Here is a 21,717-nt window from a genome sequence, read left to right as displayed (position 1 = left end):
GTGCTTTGAAAGTAACTTAAACTTTGAGAGCAGGATGCTGCACATTTTAAGTCAACACAAGCTGTCCAAGTTTAATTGCACTAAAAAGTTTTTATACAAATATAGAACTTCTAAATATTCCTTTTCAAGTTTCATTTAACTCATGTGGCTTGATTTTGGGCATGACCTCACTAGCACAGAATAAATTAATAATGAATTGCTAATGCTATAAATATTCTGAAGAATAATATGGCTGTGAGCAGTTCCTAATCCAAGTTTTATGTTCTCTTCTGAAAGGAACAAACTGTCCCTTATACTGCTAATAATCTTATGGAGATAATACCAGTGGGATAATGGTTTGGTTTTTCTCTTTAGCATTAATTACAAATTTAAATTGTTAATTGCCTTATCTGAAGACATAAATGCCCAGAATTTTGCACATGGGTTTTTTTTAATAACTTGAACTGAGATAGTACGAGTAACATTTCCTTATTTCTTTGTCCTCACAAGGCTTATATTGAGAAACTTTCAGAACTCTTTGCTTAGCATAGAAGATATGCATTATAAATAGACACCTTTAAGCCGGGCATGGTTGAGCCAAGTGCCTATAGCAGCTACAGGAAGATTTACACTCATTCACAAGATACGGCCTTTGAGCCACATTAATAGAGATATCAACATGGGCAAAGCTGTAGCAAGTTACTCCCTACTTGTAACAAGCAGTTACTGCCACTATAAACCATGTCTATGAAATTTGAAGGCCCCCTTCCCTTCCTGAAACCAATACATAGAAGCATTCCGTGTTCAAATGTCTGTTACTTAGTTTGAGAGATTATTCTGTTAGTCCACGCCTATTGTTCCAAACATTCTCCAGTCATGATGCATTCCTATCATATGTGGTGCTGAGTCCAATGAACTACTTAGATATTTATTTGTGATTTGAATCTGCTTGATAGAAAACTCCATTTTAATTGTGATTAAGAAATTCTCAAAATTTTGCAATTCTTAATAATCCATATCAATGCTCAGGAGTTATTTTTTATTATTTTTTACTTTTTCTTAGCATCTTCATATCACAATGACATTGTTTTCATGAGACATTTTGCAAACAATGTATTAGTGGACCTAAAAATTGGCTGGTTAATCAGCAGACTCTTATGATTCCTTTAAAGTTTTCAAGAAAACATCATCTTTGCAGCTTTATTGAAGGAGTCTAATGTTTTTTTAACCCCTCATCCAAAGCTTTTACCAGGTCTTTATAAGGTAAACCCAGCTTTCAAGTATGTTAACACTGGTTTGTTTCAGGATGTGCTGGAGTTTGGGATAACATCACCTGTTGGCATCCTGCGAAGATTGGAGAGACTGTCACTGTCCCTTGTCCAAAAGTATTTAACCTTTTTTCTGGCAAACCAGGTATTTTATTTTAAGCTGTATTTTTACTGGCTTCTCTCTGGTGTTCTGTAACATAATATGCTAAAAATGGTTTATTAGGGGGTTTTATTTTCTTTATAGAGTTAAAATTCTTGTCAGAGCTGTTCAGGATACACCATGAAAAGACAAAATTATCATGTTTGTGTTTTGTTTGGTGTTAAGTTAGATACTAAATATATTTTCTGATACAGTGACACTCACCAAAGCTGCAGACACTGCTTGCTCTTTTTTGACCTGTTCTGTTAATTGCTAAGGCAGCTGTGCCTGACTGACATCTCTAACAGCTGCCAGCAGGTCACATGTAGGTTGTTCCTTCTGTGCCTCAGGAGGGGAGCTTTGCCTTGCCTTTGTGAGAATAAAGAGCCCACATTAACAGATAATACCTAAAAATTACTGCTATTGCAATTTAAGGTAGTTGTTATGAAACCTTTTATGCTGCTTTTTATAGAACTTGAAAAGAGCTCATCAGTGTCTCAGACTGTTGAAACAATTAACTGGTTTAAGTCTACCATATTCTGCATCATCTTGTCAATACATCATATTTTTCCCTGTGGCATGAAAGTGGGGTTTTGAAAATAGATGATGTACACAGAGTATTTCACATGTATCTCAAAATGCTGCAGGAAAAAATCTTATCCTCATTGCTCAGGTGGGAAACCATTGTCATGAAGAGCTGGTGAAAGATGAAAAACTTATCACAGTTATGTAATTATTTCTTTTTTGGAGGGAAGGGTTTGGTGTCTCTGTGGACAGCTTTAAAGATATTACTTTTGACTTAGAGGCTAATTTGGGGTATGACTAAAATACCTTTAGACTCAAAACTGTTGAGTAAGTCTTGTTCCAGTAAAAAATGGATAACTAAAACAATCTACAGATGAGCAAAGGTTTTCATTCCTGGAACTGGTCATCTTGATTAGTTTATCATGGATAAACTAAACAATTTTTAAAGGGGAAAGTATGTGTAATCATCACTAAATCTTGTGAAATCTATGGAAGTTTTCAAATTACTCAAATGAAGATAATAAAGTGTTGTCATGAGACACGGCAAACTAATAAATATCAAAAATTCAAAATCTGAATTAAATCATGATTCTTCTGTCTATTTGCCAAAAGCTAGAGCATGCACACTCTGTAGTTTATTTCACAACTGTTGATTATATTACAGCATTTTAATTTTACTATGAAACAACTGCAATAAAAATTTAAGTCTGAAACCTTCACAGTGCATTGCAACACTATCTCACTTCACCATGGTGTCAGCAAGACTGAAAGATTACTTCCTTTTTATAGTTTGCTATCATTTTCCCAGATCTAGGTCTTTTTCATAGCTATCTGTTTACTTCCTGCTTGCAGAACTAACAGGGTTGATTTTTAGAGGTTCCTGTTCAATTAAGAGTGTTTTTTAAATCTTGTCTTTCTATAATTTCAGAGAAGGAAGACAACAAACATTTTGCATGGTTGATTGAATCTTAGCACCTTTATAAGTTGGTTATGCTCAGGAATATGTAATTTATTTAATTCATACACAGCACATTACAAATTAACTTCATTCTTATAGTGGAAAATTATGAAAATATCTTTAAACAATAAATTTAACTCTTTTTATTTAGCCAGATTCGTGAGATGTATGTTTTAGTTTTTAGTGTTTAAGAGGAGTTAAAATTCTACTACAAGATGATCTAGAATACCTTATTTTTATACAAAAATTCCAAACCACTAGTAGGCTTTTAAATGCCATCAATTACTTAAAGGATTTCCCAATTTAAATTGAGAATTTAAAAAAGTAGTTGTCTTCTCATCTTTAGAACTTTTGGAGAGCTGGCTCTAAATTTCATCAGTGGTGGTCTATGTTACAGTTTAAGCATACCACATAATTAATTCTATATTGAATATTGGTAACTTTTGATTGAAAGAATTTTTACTGTGAAAGCAGTCATATTATCCTATAACGTTTTTCCTGTATTTTACAAGTTTATGAGTCTCAGAAAGTTATTCTGTAAAGTTTTTATTCAAATGTATGGGTCTGTGTCAAGTTATAGGTTTTAAATCAGGTTGCCATCTGAAATATTTAACTGCATGAAAAGATGGTGTAGAAATAAATGTTGCCTTCCATAGAACATTGCCCTACTCTCTTCAGGTTAGACAGTATTGCAATATTTGGAGTAGAAAATACTTCAACATCTTGGGTACATGGAGTCTTTTTCTTGCAAAGCTGGCTTTGACGCAGTTTGTGGTTCTGTTAACACATTCCTCTGCTCTTCCTAGTCTCAGAATCTTGATGTACTTTTAAAGTGAAGACTCTTCACAGTGTATAAATAGGTTACATTTTCTTTTAAAAATGTAATTTCTATGCCAAATGGCAAAAATGGTCCCGTTGTTGGAGGAGACTGTGGGTTTAGGTCAAGGCCTTTGGTTGTTGGCTGGTGAACCATTTGTAGGATATTTACAACTTTCCACTGAAGACTTTATACAAAGAAGAAATTCCAGTAACCAATCAACAAAGTAAAAATCACAAAAGCTTTTGTTTGGAGTGTACATAAACAAGTTTGGTTATTCTTGACCAACACTGATCTATGACACATAGATTTATTTTTCTATGGTGGAAAACAGGCATCTTTAAGTCAAATCTTAAAGACCAGTGGTGAACTCCAGACCAAAGCAGTATATTGTTATAGATTTCAAGTATCATGGATATACAAATTGCTTTTAGAAATGTGAGGGAAGTTGGCTATGTATTAACATTGTAATGTTAATATTGTAACATTGTAAGAGTTAGTTATAATAAATGTGATTACTATATTTTAGTCTGAAACCCAGCTTTTCTGTTCTCCCCTATTAAAGCTGTTCCATATTGCATGAAAATTAATTCATTTTAATGAGATTAAGAAGTAGAATCATGGGTTGCCCGCATCTCATCTGTGTGACTTTGTCTCTGAAAAGAGTCAACTTCTTCTCTCAGTTCCAAACAGAAATTTTCTGAAGTTAATAGATGTTCGAAATTCCTTTCCAGCCATACTTCCACATGTCCTGTGCACTCCTTGGACTACCTTGTTTCAGTATTGGTTCAAAGAGTGAAATTCAGCACCCATTTTTATTCCTTGTTCTTCAACCTATCACATAATTTGGCCTTTAAACTTCATTACCAAACGTACCAACATTTGCTGTAGCAGTAAGTCATCACCTCAATGTCTAAGAGCTTTTATAACTCTTCAGTAGATCACTTGGTATTGGCTTCTCCGAAAGATTAAATAGGAGGTTAGAACAATTCTCACTGAAATGACTTTTCTTTCAAATTGCTGTACCTACAAATAGCCCCTTTACAGAGTGAATGGAAAGAGTCCCTTCTGAGTATTTTAAATAAAACAGCAGAACAGTTTAGGTTTTTGCAGATGTGACAGAAATAGCTGTTATACCAAGGGAGAAGCCTGCCATCACAGTTCGGGTTTACTTTTGTTTTTCTGTAGTGCAAAGACGACTCCAAGCAAGAGTAAAAGCCAAAGTAACATGAATGAGGAGAACATGAAAAGAAATGGCTGGGTTGAGTCCTAGGAAATAAAGGAAAAAGAGCTAGGTTGTGACTAGCTAATGACAAATTTAGGTTGTCTAAGGAGTCATTGATGAGAAGAGTTTTGAATTGTTCTGATTTAAAATCTCTAATTTTGTTTTACAGGAAATATTAGCAAAAATTGTACAAGTAATGGATGGTCGGATATCTTTCCTGACATCTTAATTACTTGTGGATACAATGACTATGAAGATGAATATAAGGTAGGATAAATACTTTTTCTATACATTTAGGTGATGGCGTTCAGTATAGATATCTAGACATACTCTGCTTCTAAAGAAATCCCATTTACTCAGATTAAATAATAATCAGATTTAATAAAAATCTGTAGTAATTTTTCCTAGCATTGGTTGCAATATGCTCAGATTGCAGTTGTCTAATGAGATAAAATCAGAAATATAGAACTCAGTAACTGTTTGAAACTCAAGGCTATAAACAGTTGGTAATTGTGGTAATGCATCTGTATATCTCATATTGCTGTGCTACTCAGATGGGGCATCGTATGTTTTGCATTGTGTTATTTCTAGATGTTTCAGTTATTTCAAAATAATATTTCAAAAGAAGTTATCTCAAAACCTAATAATAATATAATCTGTTTTAATCTGTTAATAGCACATGCACCACTCAATTGATGATATAAGTAAAGTTATAAGCAAAATAGAATTTATTTAGGTCATTGAAGTTATTGCAAATTTATATTGACTTGAAGTTGTGTTCGCAGTTGTAAACGGTTCAGAAAGCTATCAAGGTATCCTAAATGCACTATGCATGGAAAATTGAATTTGTTCACTTTGCAGATACTCTCTTGTAGTTGAGGGAAGGGTTTTTACCATCACATTTTTCATATTTTCTGTCTATTTTCCTGCTGAGGCTAACAGAGCAAGACTTTGTTTACAAGCAGGAGCTCATAGCGTCAGTAAAACTCTTGTTACCCAGAACAGATTAAGTCCTCTCATGAACAAAGATACTTGGCCAGTTGGGTTTTTTCCCTGGATTTTAGTATGTGTGGAATAGCTGTAGCAGATCTGTTCTGTCTGGCTTGCAGAGATGCACTGGCATTCCAACTAAGGCAGGCAGGTTTTGGCATTTCTTTCTGTATTTAAAAGCCCAACCATTACTGTAGTTGAAAATAGATAATAGAGAAAATTGAGAGAATATGTTGTTTTCCCAAATTTTCAGAAGATAAATTCTAAAACATCTGTGTCATCTGACAGCTTGGGATCACACATGTATTACTGCTAAAACAGCCACTTTAAACTGTCATTCAACCCAGGCATTGCCATGTGGAGTGAAAATGGGTCAAAACAGAAAAATTAAAATTAACAAAAGATAGTATTTCAAGTAGTGAGAAACAATTAGAAGATGACTAGTATAATAGAAAAGCAGTTCTTGTTTGACATATTCATTAGTAATTTGAAGGAGGTGAATGAAATGCAAATTGACTATACTTGCAGGAATTAACCTAGAGAACTGGAAATAGGAAGTAGCAGCAACATTTACAAAAGCCTTGAAAAAAGCAAATAATAAAAGTGTGAAGATAAAAATCAGAAGAGAGATGTGAAAAGCAGGTACTGAAAAAATTATTAGCAAACATACTATAGATATAATATCATAGATATAACTCATAGAGACAATAGAAAGAATGCAACTATCATGCAGGTGTGGAATTTTAGAAGGCATTTGAGGTTCTGCACCAGCTACTTGTTTACACAGAAGATGTTTTCTTGAATTCGCATCTTAGTGCTCAATGGCAGCCCCTCAAACCAAGATCTTTGCTCAGCATAAATCAGTAGGGGTTTTTTGTTTTTTTTTTTTTTTTTTGTTAATATAGTATTTCAACAGTAAGAGCTAAAAATGAAGTCCTAATATTTAGATACTGAGTATTCTGGGCATAAAAATGTCATGCAACAATATGCTTTGCAGTATGGGGTGTGAAATATATGAAGTTGTCCTCAAAGTTACATTAACTAAGGAGGTAATATTTTAGGGAAGGTGGCAAAATGCCTTTCCTAGGGTAAGTCCTAAGTTTCCTGGTTTATGTTTTCCTTTGAGGATGTTAGATTATGTTAGATTAGTAGGTAGAAACTGTCTTTGGTGTAAATTTGGTGCCTGCATCTTCACTGCTGAATGAATTGCCATTATAGATCCAATTAAGTATTTGTTCCTGTGGGGGTTTTTTCTATCTTTTAAGATACAGACTTTTATCTTTAATGCAAAGGGCCCTTATTTCCATACATATTCTACATATTGTACATATATGCATACACACAGGCATATATCTCTCTCCAGATATACGTTTATTTTGGGCAGTTTTGAATATTCTAGAGAAGGTTTAAATGATAAAGATCGATGAGCAAATACTGAATAATTTATTAACAGGTACCAAATTTCTATGCTTAAAAATGCACTCAAATGAGGGAGCTTATTAAGAAATACCATAAATGTGTCACCTCTTATTTCTTTGCTGAAAGAACTTGCATCCTTCCAGTTTGCACTGATTTTATGTTCAAATTAAAAAGTTCAATTTTATTCCATATCAGTGGTGTATTAGCAGGTTCTATAAAAAGAAACAGCTTGCTTAACATTTAAAAATTAACTGTAAGTGCCTGTTACAAAACCCTTGGCTTATTCTGTGTTAGATCTTAGCGTTCTCTACTGCTCTTGCCACAATTTATGGGGGATCAGTTTGATAAATATGACTGTCCTGGTTTCAGCTGGGACAGTTAATTTTCTTCCTAGTAGCTGGTATAGGGCTGTGTTTTGATTTTAGTGTGAGAATAATGTTGATAACACACTGAAGTTTTAGTTGTTGCCGAGTAGTGCTTACCCTAAGTCGAGGACTTTTCAGCTTCCCATGCTCTGCCAGCGAGCAGGTGCACAAGGAGCTGGGAGAGACCATGGCCAGGACAGCTGACCCCAACTGGCCTGAGGGATATTCCCCACTGTATTGGTTTGGCATGGCCTGGTTTTAGGTAGCAGGGGGGCCACAGAGATGGCTCCTGTGAGAAGCTCCTGGAAAGTTCCACCATGTCCAGCAGAGCTAATCTCTGATGGCTCTGAAGATGGACATGCTGCTGGCCAAAACTGGACCAATGAGAGAGGTTGGTAACGCCTCTGTGATGACATATTTAAGAAGAAAATCAAAACAAAGTCATGGGGTTTTGCTTCTATTCAGAGAAGAGGAGAAGTTGAGAACATGTCGGGAAAACCACAAAGCGACACCAAGGTCAGTGAAGAAGGAGGGGCAGGAGGTGCTCCAGGCAGCAGAGCCGAGGTTCCTCTGCAGGCCGTGGTGAGGACCGTGGTGCAGCAGCTGTGCCCCTGCAGCCCCTGGGTCTGGGGGATGCACAGATCCACCCTCAGCCCGCGGGGGAGGTGCCCACACCGGAGCGGGTGGATGCCTGGAGGAGGCTGTGCTCCAGTGGGAGACCCGGTGGAGAGAGAGGGCCCTGCTTCCAGGCTGGAGCAGCCTGCCCTTGGAGCACTGCACCCCGTGGGAAGAGAGAGCCCCAACACAGCAGTTTTGGGAGGGCTGTGTGCCCGTGGGAGGGGCTCAGGCTGCAGCAGGGCCGGTGGGGCTGCTGCTCCTGAGAGGGGACCCACGCCAGGGAAGTTCAGGAGAACTGTCTCCCATGGGAGGGACCCACGGCCTCGCAGGGGAAGACTCCTGTTCCGGAGCAGCGGAAGGAAATCTCGGAGATGGACTGACCAAACCCCCGTGCCCTGTCCCCCTGCGCTGTCGGTGGGAAGGAGGGAGGGGCTGGGGAAAAAGGTGTTTTAAGGGCTTATTTTACTTCTCATTATCCTCCTCTGATTCTGTTAGCAATAAATTCACTTTGTAACTTTAAGTTAATCCTCTTTTGCTCTTGAAGTGTTTTCTCCCAGTTGTCTCAACTAATGAAGCCTTCGTTAATTTTTTTTTTTTCTCTCTCTCCTCTGCCCGGCTGTGGCAGGGAAGGGTGAGCGAGAGACTCTCGTGGGTGCCTGGCGCTTGGCCAGTGTCAAACCACGACACACACCACAGAACGTCATGTCCAGTATATAAACTGGGAGGAGTTGGCTGGGAGCTCTCGGCTGCTGCTCGGGGATGGGCTGGGCATCGGTCAGTGGCTGCTGAGCAATGGCGTTGGGCATCACTTGTCTTCTTATCCCAACCCAGGTTTTACCTTCTTCCCAGTTCTCCACACCCCATGGGGGGTTTGGGGAGGCAGGGAGAGGAGGGAGGGAGTGAGTGGTTGTGTGATGTTTTGTTGCCATTGGGGTTTAAGCACAACAATGATAATGTGTGAACAAAATATTTGCATGTTGTTATCACATCGAAGCATAGCTCTAAACGTTTATTATATGGTTCCAGACCTTTTTCTATAAGTAAACTAGTTACTGCTAACCTTCAAGATCAGGTTTTAGGTTCATCTTTGGTATTCAAGTATCTCTTTTTTTTCCCTTTTATATTTCTGTGGAGCTCACAGCAGCACAACAGCAAAATAGCAAGCTTGATTTGACCATGCTAGAAACACACATCAAGGTGTGTTAACCAAACTCAAGCCTCTCTGCAACCTTTCCTTGACATATTTTGACATCTTCTATCTAGACTGAACAAGCTGGAGACACGTCCTAGCTGTTGTCAGAAGGTATTAAACCCTGTGTCAGTATTACTAATATACAGCAAGATGTCTGGTGAATGCAAAGCACTGAAAAGTGTCCACTTCATTTAAAATAATGACTGAATCAGTTAATACAGCTTTGTCTAAATCTTAGTGTGAATTGGCCCAGGATTTTTTAGATCACACAAAAGCCCCAATATATAGAGGTTACAGGCCGTGTGATTTGAAGGTGTAGCGTCTTTTATGGAGAGGAAGATCCTCACGGTGGTTGAGTATGGTGATACTGTTGCAGCTTGTGCCTTTAGTAGGAGCGTCATCCATGGAAGAAGCATTCCCCCATTTGCCCAGGTTCCTGGAGCGTTCACATCACCCTGGGTGTGCTGCAGACACACCAGCCCAGACAAGTGGAGTCGAGGCAGTGAGGGCAGGAGTGACAGAGTGTCTTGACTGTAGCTGCCTTTAGAAAACAGATGTATTACTGCTGTCTGTGGAGTAGATCATTGCTCTGGAATAATGGATTGTTTGGAGTGAGTCTAAATTGAATCCTTGCCTCTCAACAAAATCTGACACAAGGCAGCCATCTACCAATGTATTTTCATGTGCCTCTAAGTCATGCTAAATTTATTTATGTTATGCTGCATTTTTCATTAGTATTTTTCCATGAAGTGTCATTAAGAGACCAATATTCCTTAAATTAAATGCAAAATCTTCCACTGACTTCAAGTGAGGACTAGGACTGAATATTAGCTGATACTCCCTCTTGTAGACCATAGAGGAAATTCACTTTAATTGCAGAATATTCAATAAACTGCTAATTTCCAGTACATGAGTGTTCACATTCACAGATACATCTGCTGATACACATTTACACAGGAAAATGTGGGAGTTTGTGCATCTACAAAGTTGTCATCTCTCCCAGTACATTTAGGGAACTTTGAAAAACAAGACATTCTGACTGACATAACTAAAATTAATTATGCCACTATTGCTGAGAGATACTTACGGCAATGCTGGTCTCATCTGGTTTATTGGCTGGTGTTTAGACTCAGGGTGAGTTGAAGGGAAAACATCTGAAAAAGGATATAATTAATTACTAGTATAAAGATTATTAAATGCCATGAGGAATACCAATTTTATTACATCTTTTTAGTAAATTCTATTCTTCTCTACATACATAATTCACAAATGTGTAGAAGTGTCCTCCTATAAGAGAAAATTAAATTGTCCACAACACATAATCCATCTCTTTATCTCAGTTTATATTTGTTCTCTCATAAGTAGTACAGGATTTTAGAAAAGGCTACTGCCTTGTTGAATTTAATTTTGCAGAAGGAAAGAACTAGGGTTCCTTATTCCATTTCTATTTGCATTTGCTCATTTCAGTGTTTTTAAGGCACTGAACTCATTTGCTAGGCCCAGCTCTTATTTTACATTGTACAGTTTAAGATTTCCTGGTATGTTCTTGGAGTATGAATATTCAAATATTATGAAATATTCAAATATTGAGACTGGGATCATGAAAATTTAAGATCACAAATTTTAATATAGTTGTAAATACTTATATCTGTGAAGAGTAAACTCTCTTACATACAGTATTAGCCCACAGAATAAACAAAATGATGAGTCAGTTGGGATGATAATGGTCATATATTCCTTAGCAACAATAAATTATATTTAAGGTTAAATGAATAAAGAGGTGAGGATTTTTCTTTTACATTAAGGGTGATTTCTGGTCAACAGCAAAATTCCTTTGGACAAAGGATCCATACCCTCAACTTTCTCCAGTGTTTTCTCCTTCATCACGGAGGTGCCTTCTCACCCCTAGAGGTCCTTCCAAACTAAGGATGAGGTTCAGAGATCCACTGGGTGTCTGTCAGCTTTGCTTAGGAAGTGCTATTTTGTGAATAAACAGAAGACTTCTGTCTCCTGAACTTAGTAAGAATAACGTGAAACTAAATTTAAAGGAAGCATTAGCAGAAACAGGTGTCTTTTGTAAGAAAACAAAAGTGTGCCTAGAAATAGATTTTACAAAAAATTTATTGAAGTTAACACAAATTAGACAAACTTGTACTAATCCAATTTCATTTTATAAGTGTGGGGGTTTTTACCCTTTTAAAACCTATTAAGTAGCCGCAAAAAAAGAGGAAACATTTTAGGATTAGGTCTTTAGAAAATATTTACACTTTCTGTAACCATTTCCATTATTTTTTTCTGAAAATCTTAAGCCACTGATTTTTTTTTTTCTGTGCCTAACCACCTACTGACTTTAGTTTAGTGGTTGTAATTTTAATATTTTCCTCAGAACTTTAAAAATAAATTGTTGGATTTCAGTTTTGGAACCAGTATTGCTTAAATAATCCTGCCAATAATTTCCACAGGGCAGCTGTTCTTAATATGTTGCAAAAGTACTGATTTTGTTAGACTTGCAGAAAAGTTCATGTCATTTCAATTTCATAATTTCATTTCAATTTCATGTGTATGACTTGAATCAGTTTATCCTTTGAAAACAGCTATAAAATCTGAAGGAGTTATGATATTTCTTCTGTGTTAAAATATTTTTTAAATATAATTTATTTTGAAATTCTCTTTTGGTTAATCCATGCCTTTGTTGCAGTCATTTTATTCCTTCCAATCTTGCACATTTATATTTTAAGTTTAGAGGTTAAAGCTAAATGTTAGTTGAGATCTGGGTGATTATGGTTTGCACAGAGTAGTAAGACAGAAGTAAGATATCCCATCTTGTGTAAAAGACATTGGTTTTTTGTTCTATCAGATTTGGCATTGCTTTGCCTGTTTCTTTTGCAGCAATATGATACAAAGAGTTTGTTTCTAAAGGGTACTAGGTAAAATACAGATGAGTGACAAATATATCATAGCTGTGACTAAGTCAATATTAGTCTAATGATTTTCTGGGTTTTCAATTGCCACAGCACAATGTGGAATTTAATTCTTTGTCTTTTTGGAGTTTGTGTGTATATTTAATTGACGTATAATTTGAGAACACCATTTACTAAATTTTTTTTTGTTGAGTCACTAGGAGTTATAGAGGTCTTACTGGCAAATTAAGACACATCTGCTTTAGGTTCATACAAGAAATTTAAGGACCAGTATGATTGCATCATCTTTTGTGCTGAGTCTAATAAAGTGCTTCATGCTATTCGTCTATAACATTCTAATAATCTAATTTTTTTTTTGTCTTAGTTTAAAAGACAGGTGTCTGCTAAGGAAGGCAGGAGCCTCCCCTGGAATGGCAGATGCGACCCCCCTTCCCTCCTAGTTATTATACTTTTGAAATCAAGGGGCATTTAGGCAAAGATGTGGGGAATAGGAATAACAGTTCTTTACTATTATGTATCTATGTGTGTATAACCAGTCAAACAAACAGCAATAACCATGGCAGTAACAGCAAACAATCACAAACCCAGTCCCAGCCTTCTCGGCTGTCAGGCCCTTTCCCCTCGGGTGCAGTTCCGCTCGCAGCCGGCAGGGGCGCTGGCGGCTCCCAGTGAGCAGGGCAGGTGCGATGGTTCCCCCGCGGCTGCAGGGGGCGCTCCGGAGCGAGCTCGGGGAGCACGCGGCACCGGTGCCCTGGGATCCCGGGAAGGATGGAACAAAGGCTTCACAAACCCCTGGGCAGCCGATCCCGGTGTCCGGCCGGACCCTCGGGAATAGCAGGCTGGAACAGCAGGCTGGAACGGCAGGGACGAGCACAAATCTCGGGTGGCAGATGCGATGTATCCAAATGGGGAACCCCCGGGAAGTCTGGGCAGGCAGGGTGAGCACGGCTACAATGCAGCAAAGGCTCGAAGCAGCGGCGAGGCAGGGCGGCCACGGCCCAGCTCCCAGCGGGGCAGGGAAGGTGGGCTGCATTTTCCTGGGGTTTCTCCAGCAGAAGGAAAATGCAACCCCAAGAAAGCAGCCTCTCTCTCTGTCCAAACGCCGGGGACTGACTGACTGCACACCCAGGTGAAACTAAAGAGTATCCAGATGCACGCCACCCCCTATAGCCAGCTCTTTTGTTTTTCTGAAGTACCCAGCAATTTGTCCCCCTAGCAACACGAATGGGGAAAATTCCTTTAACAGAAAAAAAAAACAGGAGAGCTCCTAAAACCCCAACTTTTTTTTAAAATCAAAGCACATGAATTTGAATAATTGTAATTTGTGATGTAATGGATTAAGAATGGGTTAGTGTTCACTTACCTTTGCAGCAGTTTGAGAAGCAGGGTTAATTTTTGATCAGTAGAAAATTCTATAGCTTCTAAGATTTCTGATCGTTATGAAACTAAACCAGTAAAATGTCTGAGAAAAAGGGAAAGGTGTTCTTTTCTACCATTTCCAGTGCAGAATACAGGATAATTGAAAAATCTATATCATATGATAAAACAATTTCAATTGTGTAATTATTTTTTATTTTCTCATGCTTAGCTTGAACAAAATGACCATGGTCAGTGTTCAGGTAATGTCCAAGCACTCCTGGCTGATTAACTTCAGTCCTGACATACCCACATGCAGCTGTTCTACATTCATCTGTTTGGCAAAGCAATGGCCAGCAGAGAGACTCAGTCCTGCTGATACCAACAGCTGTTTGCTGGGCTAAAAGTACACGGGGTTCCTCTTTTGATTTTAGTCTGACTATTTTTTGTAGGGGTCATGTGTGTGTACAGAATGCCAGAAATATTACATTAAATAGTGTGGTTTTTTTCTGGCAGAAGACAAGCTCTTCTGTTCTCCCTAGTAGGGCAAAGTGACGGAGTCACTTCATGTGCAGAAGCCTGACAGTTGCTGTCAAGCTCAGAGTACTTGGCCAGAGGCTAAATTCAAGGCACTGTTACAGCAGTGTGGCTGGACAGCTGATGCTTTGTTAGTAAGTTCATGTAGGGTTTCCACCTTTTTTTCCTTCATTTAGGATTTCTGAAATCAGATAGGTCCAATTTTAAAAGTCTCAGTCAGTGGAGTTTTCCTGAAATCAAATCTGGACAGAATTTTCAAAGTGGTGTGGAATGATGAAAAATTAACCCAGTCCAGCTTTGTTGTTGGGCATGTCTCAGTCATCCCAATGCAGTTTGAACAGCTACTTTCTTTATGCCAAAGTCTCTTATTCTATAATCGAATGGCTGAAATATATAACAAGCATAAGAATCGCTATGAATGCACTTAAGATCCATGGCAGTTGTTTCCTGTATTTTTCCACTTTAACCATATCTACGACAGTGCGGTTGCAAGAGTCTTCATTTCATTTCACATTTAATTTAGTCTTTTCCATATCTAGATAATATTTGCAAAGTGAATGTCCAGCTAATTTCATCATGAATTTGGATTACTAAAAAAAGCTCCTTACTTGGCCTTTTGAATGCTGTAAAAATAAATATACTAAGTGATTTAAGATTCCTTTGGCTATGTTAGTTAAGAGTGTTGCTTCCTTGCTAGTTTTTACAACCATCATTTGGGAAGGTAAATGATAACCATGGCACTAGATATTGAAATTCTGTTACATGTAGCATGTTCCACCTTGCTTTTAAAACCTTTAATTTCTTAATGTAATAAAAAAACTTCAATGTTTTAATATTTTATCTAGCTTGAGTGGACATTAATGTCAGTCTAATGACTGTTGTAGGCATAAATGGAGAAGCAGTTTAATTCTGAAAATATTTAGCCCTATTTTTCTTGATGTTGTTACTCAGAATAGGACTTAATGTAGTATGTAGCTGGTAAATTTACAAATAACTGCAGTTAATCAGCAGAGTGTGCATTTCAGCCTGCTTTCCCTCTGTTGAAAAATTTATTTTCCAAGTTTTAGCATGTAACTTCACTAAAGGAAGGGTTGTTTGGGTCACCATATAATAAAGTATTTGAACATTTAGAGTAGGAAATTAATGAGACTTAAACTTGTCTTCAAAATTAAATTCTTGTATAGCTGCATTACAAAGTACTCTAGAGCAGAAGGACTGAAGGAATTATTATGGAAGGAGGGCTTCGGTGGATCGATGCGGCGTTTATTCCACAGGGTCCCTCGTGGACCGCTTAGGCAGCACTCTGCCAGCACCCACGCGTGCACACCATCTCACCTTCGCAGGCAGTCGCGGACAGCCGCTCGCACCCACAGTCTGTGCACGAACCGGAGACAGAGAGGCGAGAGGGGTTCTTTGCATGCAATTCCGAGGTGTGTAATGGCAACACACCCAAAGGGAACAGAGGCAAGAAGAACCCAGAACTGAAAGCCTGCACCAGTTTTATCCCAAGAGCTCCCAAAGGCGGGCAGAGCATCCAAAACCAATAATCTGAGGGCTCGGGGGCAGAGGCAAGGTTGAGTGACATAACAGGGGCCAGTGGGAAAAGGGATGGGAGGGGGGAGAGGGCCAGTGACCAGCAGAATCGAGACAAAGGGAGAACTTTCTAGCACAGTGTTGTAAGGAGAGATCACTTTTAGAGCAACTTGGGGGGTGTAAAGTGGACTTAGCCACCGCAACAAATTATTTCTTTTAGAGATAATCTGTTCTTTCAAACTGACTTGCTCTTACCAGTTTGATTGTGTTCATGGAAATTGAGGAATCTGACACTTTATTTGACCTCATTGACATGGTATAATCAACTGGAATGGTACCAGATTGTGTGTCTAAGTTTTGAGTTCCTGAGGCTGAATTTTCTACTGAAGTCAATTGTCTTGAGATGTTGCCTTGCAAAATGTGTTGGAATAGAGATAGAACATTTTCATCATGTACTGCAGTGCAAAGAGTGAAAATCATGCTTTAGCTTTCAGAGCTATTCAGCTGACAATTACATCATTTCACAGACAATTTTCCGTATCAGTAAGTAGTTTCTGCATATGTATTTTTCTGTGCAGGTCAACTTCTATGTGAGGGTGAAAGCAATTTATACTCTTGGATACAGCGTATCTCTGATTGCTCTTACAACAGGAAGTATAATTCTTTGCCTTTTCAGGTATGTGTTTTTCCTGAGTAAATATTAATGATAAGACAGCTTTAACTGTTGTCTGATTGCTCAGATGCTTAAAAAATGCACTGAGTTTACACTTTTTGCAGTTAAACAGCTGACAGTAATGTAATGCTGACTTGATTTTTGCTAGCACTGATCATATTAACAATTTTCAAAGCATTTTACAAATTTTAGAGGCATTACAGCCCATGTAAGAGAGAATAGTGATTTAGGAATGATTATATAAAGCATTTTCTATTTGGTTATTAAAATTGACGCCTTGAACTGCTCCTGAGAATTAGCGGGATGCTGGTCTCACCACTGGACAAGTGGGCAGATTTTGTGGAAGATTCTGGGTGGTTGCCAGGAGTACTGTAATCAAAGGCAAAGGCAATCATTACTTTGTCCAAGTGGGGCTGTAAATCACAGAACCACCCAATCACCAAGGTTGAGAGAGACCTTCAAGATCATCTAGTCCAGCCATCAACCCAGCACTGCCATAATCACCCCTAAACCTTATCCTCAAGTGCTGCATCCAAACACCTCTTGAACACTTCCACTTGTATGCATTTAACATTCATTATTTCAGCTACTGAATAGGATGAATAACTAATCATCTGCATGAGTTATTCAAGAAAAATAGTTTCCTCCTATTTGCAGCTTGCATATATCTCTGAATTGCACAGGAACATGTGATGCAGTCCAACATAATAGTGGTATCTCAGCAAAGGATGTGCATGGCCGCAGCAATCACTGCATTTTTGACTGTTTAAAATTCAGCCTGATATTATGTCCTTTGCCAAATTCAGGGCTAGCAAGGCTGATCTGTTCTTTATTTTCCTACACTCATTGTAAATATTCTTGTTTTAGTAGTTTCAGAATGGATTATACAGTGTGTGTTGAAAATCTCAACTGGAAGAATATTTGGAAGTTGCCACTGCACACTGCCATTACACCTATTGCATCTTCATTCTTTTGCTGCTCATACTTGCTAAAATGCCGCATCTTCTGGCCTATTTCCAGGTGCAGCTCAAGGTGCTGGTTGTGACCACAAAAACCTCTTATCAATTTGGTTTCTGGGGATTTGATATATAAAAAAAATTAGGAAAATCTTGAAGGGATTGTATTTTAAGGGGAAAGCCCTCAATTTATAGCTTGCTTCCCCTGAGTACTCATTGACTTATTTGGAATATTTAATCTGCCATTTGTTTGTAAGACTTTCACATGGCTGCCAGACAAAAGAAGAAAAGTTTCGCATTCATTGGATGGAAAGGATAGGTGATCAAATGTTTTGAATGCATTTTTAATTGCTCCTGCATACGCCTACATCATAGGATCAAAAGTCACTATGTGCAAAATACAGGAGTTAAATAAAAGAATGAAACCAGAAAATAATAAGTGAGAGCACATCTGAAATACATCCAGGATAATCAAAGTTGTGTTTGCAAGAAAAACACTGGAATGAGCGCACACAGAAGGATATAATAATCTATGTTTATTGTCAGTTTATGTTAAAATGTGAGAGAAATACCACTGGGATCTTTTAGTCTATGATACTGAACAGAAGTAAGCGATAAAAGGAAACAGCAAGGCAGCACTGACAAAATGACAGAAAAGGAAAGGGTATGCTCTTACTCAAGGTTCGTATTGCTAAGAAATGTCCAAAGAGTAATAGAAGTCTGTTCAACATTTTCTGCATCATAACCTAAAATGCCTGTTTTTAAATCTCATCGCAGGAAACTTCATTGTACTCGGAACTACATCCATCTGAACCTGTTCCTCTCTTTCATTCTAAGAGCCATCTCTGTTTTAGTCAAGGATGATATTCTCTATTCCAGCTCCAACACAGCTCACTGTCCAGAGGATCAAACCTCATGGGTAATAAACCTCATTTTCTACCTAGTGTTACCACTATTTTGTCACTGAATTTTCCTCCATGATCCTTTTAAATATTTAGGAGTACCAAGATTTCAGTGTAGACAGTTCTGTAGAGAGTATAATGACTAGGAGAATGGTCTGTTAGAATTAGCCAGAGAAAGAAGGTTGCAGCACAAGTAGGAGACATTAACATTGTTTGCATGTCCATGAAGGACAACTTGTCATCAGCTAAGACAAATCATAACCAGATATAGCTCAGAATAAGTATGGCCACTGCATTAATCAGCTGGGAGAGTTGAAGACAAACAAGAGTGCCATCAGCTGGGAGTGATTAAAGGCAGATGCTCTGGAAGTGTTCCAGCAGCTTTATCAGGGGTCCAGGAATTGGACAGGTATCAGCGGAGGGAGGGAAATAACTCAGGAAATTAAATATTTGCAGGAGTTTTCTTCATTAACTCCTCTGTACTTCTGGGCTGTGACAGAGGTGTTATCATCTCTTGCATTCTTGGCAAGCTAATATGTTTACTGTGTTTTCATGCACAGGGTTTAAAAAAATCTCAAGTGTTGCTGTTAAAAGACTGACCTATATATCATATTCCTACTTCTCTGTCCCTGTTATTTCAGTAAAAAATCCCTTCTAATTTTAATTAAGTACAGTTTAAGCTTGTGAGAAAAAAAATGGAAGAAGATATTTTTCTCTTGATGAAGCCGTATTGTCCCAAACCATGAAGTTCTTAGCAGTGACTACCAAGCTGTACATAGGAACTCATAATCTGGGATATTTCTAACAGGAAAAAACAGGAACTGAGTTGGTAGACCCCAGTTAGGCAAAATAGATAGTAGACAGACTGCTGGGGTAATCAGAAGTTCTTAGGTCCTAGAACGACTATTCAGTGGACTCTCAAAATGCTACTTGATTTCTGCAATTTCATTTATTCTCCAGTTATCTTAGCTACAAAGCCTTATAATTTCCTATTTAAATATGGCCAATTTTGTGAACTGCTGAGTAATTTCTGTTGCATTGTATGTGGGATGATCTGGCACCAGCCTGGCAAGGCTATTCTGTCTTACCCTGGCTTGGTGCTGCCTTTCAGAGCACACGGGGTTTGGCCCTTTTGTCACATGTGTGTGATGTTCCACAGTTCTGCTGCACTCACAGAGGTCTAAAACACTAAAACATACATAAGGCACTGTAAGTAGGTCTGGATTACATGGAGCACTAATTTTGGCTAATTTTACTGATAGATACCTTCACTGTTCAGCATCTGCAAACACAGCTGAAACAGAATTGCTTGCAGGAGGAAGGGAAAATACTTTGATGCAAGGTATATAAATTGAGAATGTAATACAAGGGAGTATTGGAATTTATAAGGGATTACAAAATTTTCACTGCTAGTCTGATTGTATGGAATCATAAACATAAAAGCAAATTTCAACTTGCTTGACAATTTCGCCTTTTCACACATTTTGAAATGCTAATTTTTATCCATTTTACATCTTCTGGCCCACTGCTGATCTGCAACGGATATCCCTTCAGTGGATATGAGGTCCGGAGGTAAGATCAGTCTTACCAAAGCTAGCTTTCTAACCTTGGTTGTAGGCAGCTAAAATCAGGTGAAATGAATTCAGGCCTTTGGACTCTTCCTCAGTTTTCTGTATATGCATGTACATAGGCATGAATACAGACATGTACGTTACTTGGGGTGCACTGAGGTGTCTGAGACATCATAGGGGGCTGATGGATACAAAGAAGTATCCATAAGGAGGTCTGCCCTTCTGGCTTAGCAGCTGGTGACTGTGTCTCACTTCTTAATAGACATCTATGTTTAGAGACAGGAATCAATCGCTAAAAGTAAGTTACCTGCTTAGGTATCTGGTGTATTTGGAATTTTAACAGAAAATTTGAGGTATGAAGGGTATTTAAACTGGAGAAGTGAGTAAAGCTGGCAGAAGCTAGAGATTTTATTTGGTCCAGTTTGTTTCGTCTGTTACATTCACAATATCATCACATTTCTCAGCACATTCTCAGTCCATATGAACATTTTCATATTCAATTCTCACATCCCAGATTCCTGCTGGGAGGTACCAAAGTAGCAGCAGCCAGCACTGTGGAACATCAGCAGCACAGACATCTGAAAATTAATTCTGAAGAGCAGCACACAGACTATAAGTATCATTTTTTGATACATGTCTATGTGTTTTGTTAACTAAGAAACACTAAAATATTTTCTAAAAGGAAAATATAATTTTTAAAAGTCCAGTCAACTTTTTCTTCTAAGTCTACTTAGTCATCATGTAAAGTTATATTTTTCACTCAGTTTCACATTTAGCCTTGAAAATTCATAAAGCAGTTTCTTTGTTAACTGTTACCGTGTTAGTAAGTCAGATGAGGTTTTAATACATTTATTAGACTCCTAGTAGATGATCATTTAATTTTATAGCCATTCATTAACAAACCATTGCAAAAGTGTGCATTTATTGATAACCACCATGTTTTTCAATGTTTATCCTATAACGATTTCAAAATTTCTGAGTGAATTTGCAATGAGAGCCATCTAAATAATTTTTAATAATTCATTTTCTTTTAATATATACAGTAACATTTACAATGTTACAATTTGCTTGACTGAAGATAGAAAATTCTACTGGACCTGGTTTACCGATATTACAAAGACAGCTAAGATTTATAGGCTGTACTAGTAAAAATAATACGGCATCTTTCCTGCAACAAATTTGATCCCTCTTCTCATATTTCAGGTGGGCTGCAAGGCAATTCTGGTGTTTTTTCAGTATGGTGTCATGGCAAACTTTTACTGGCTCTTAGTAGAAGGACTTTACCTCCACATCCTCCTTGTGCTAATATTCTCCCCCAACAGACACTTCACAATCTACCTGCTGATAGGATGGGGTAAGAACTCACACATCATCCAGTAATGTTCTTTTTTCTGTATGTGAGTGTTAGTCAGGTTCACTATTTCATACCAAGGTAGTTGAGCTGTCTCTGTTGGTGACTCCTCAGACTCACAAGTTCCTCAGTTCAGCTCCAGCACAGGTTACAGCTGCTGTAGCACAGGAAAGAGTAGGCACAAAACTGTTGGAGCACCACTGCTGGCTTGATCCCTGGCACAACTTCCACCTGTGCCATCTGCACCACACCCAGGGATTCCTCTTGTGCAAAGACTGCCACTGCAAAACATATGATTCAGGTGTCCTAATTTGCGAGGAAAATTAAAGTTTAGCTGCACAGCCATGAGCTGTACTATGCAATTTTTGTTTTTGAAAAGCCCAATAATACTGCCCATCTGGTTTTAAATACATGTATTCCCT

The 21,717-nt window shown here is 38.1% G+C and overlaps 1 protein-coding gene across 2 annotated transcripts in view; it reads left to right on the top strand.

Moving 5' to 3' along the window:
• Nucleotides 1-21,717, top strand: part of VIPR2 (vasoactive intestinal peptide receptor 2) — a 51,748-nt gene that overhangs the window by 13,931 nt on the left and 16,100 nt on the right. For both annotated transcript variants that reach the window (XM_010394867.3, XM_039549261.1), the window contains exons 3-7: nucleotides 1,285-1,392; nucleotides 5,081-5,178; nucleotides 16,421-16,518; nucleotides 18,249-18,390; nucleotides 21,148-21,298. In XM_010394867.3, the coding sequence (XP_010393169.1) occupies nucleotides 1,285-1,392; nucleotides 5,081-5,178; nucleotides 16,421-16,518; nucleotides 18,249-18,390; nucleotides 21,148-21,298 (597 nt within the window). The remainder of the gene's footprint in view (nucleotides 1-1,284; nucleotides 1,393-5,080; nucleotides 5,179-16,420; nucleotides 16,519-18,248; nucleotides 18,391-21,147; nucleotides 21,299-21,717) is intronic.

This window comes from Corvus cornix, chromosome 2, assembly GCF_000738735.6.
Source record: "Corvus cornix cornix isolate S_Up_H32 chromosome 2, ASM73873v5, whole genome shotgun sequence".
NCBI lineage: Eukaryota > Metazoa > Chordata > Aves > Passeriformes > Corvidae > Corvus > Corvus cornix.
Note: the sequence above shows the minus strand (reverse complement) of the source record. Positions and strands in the feature narration are given on the sequence as shown.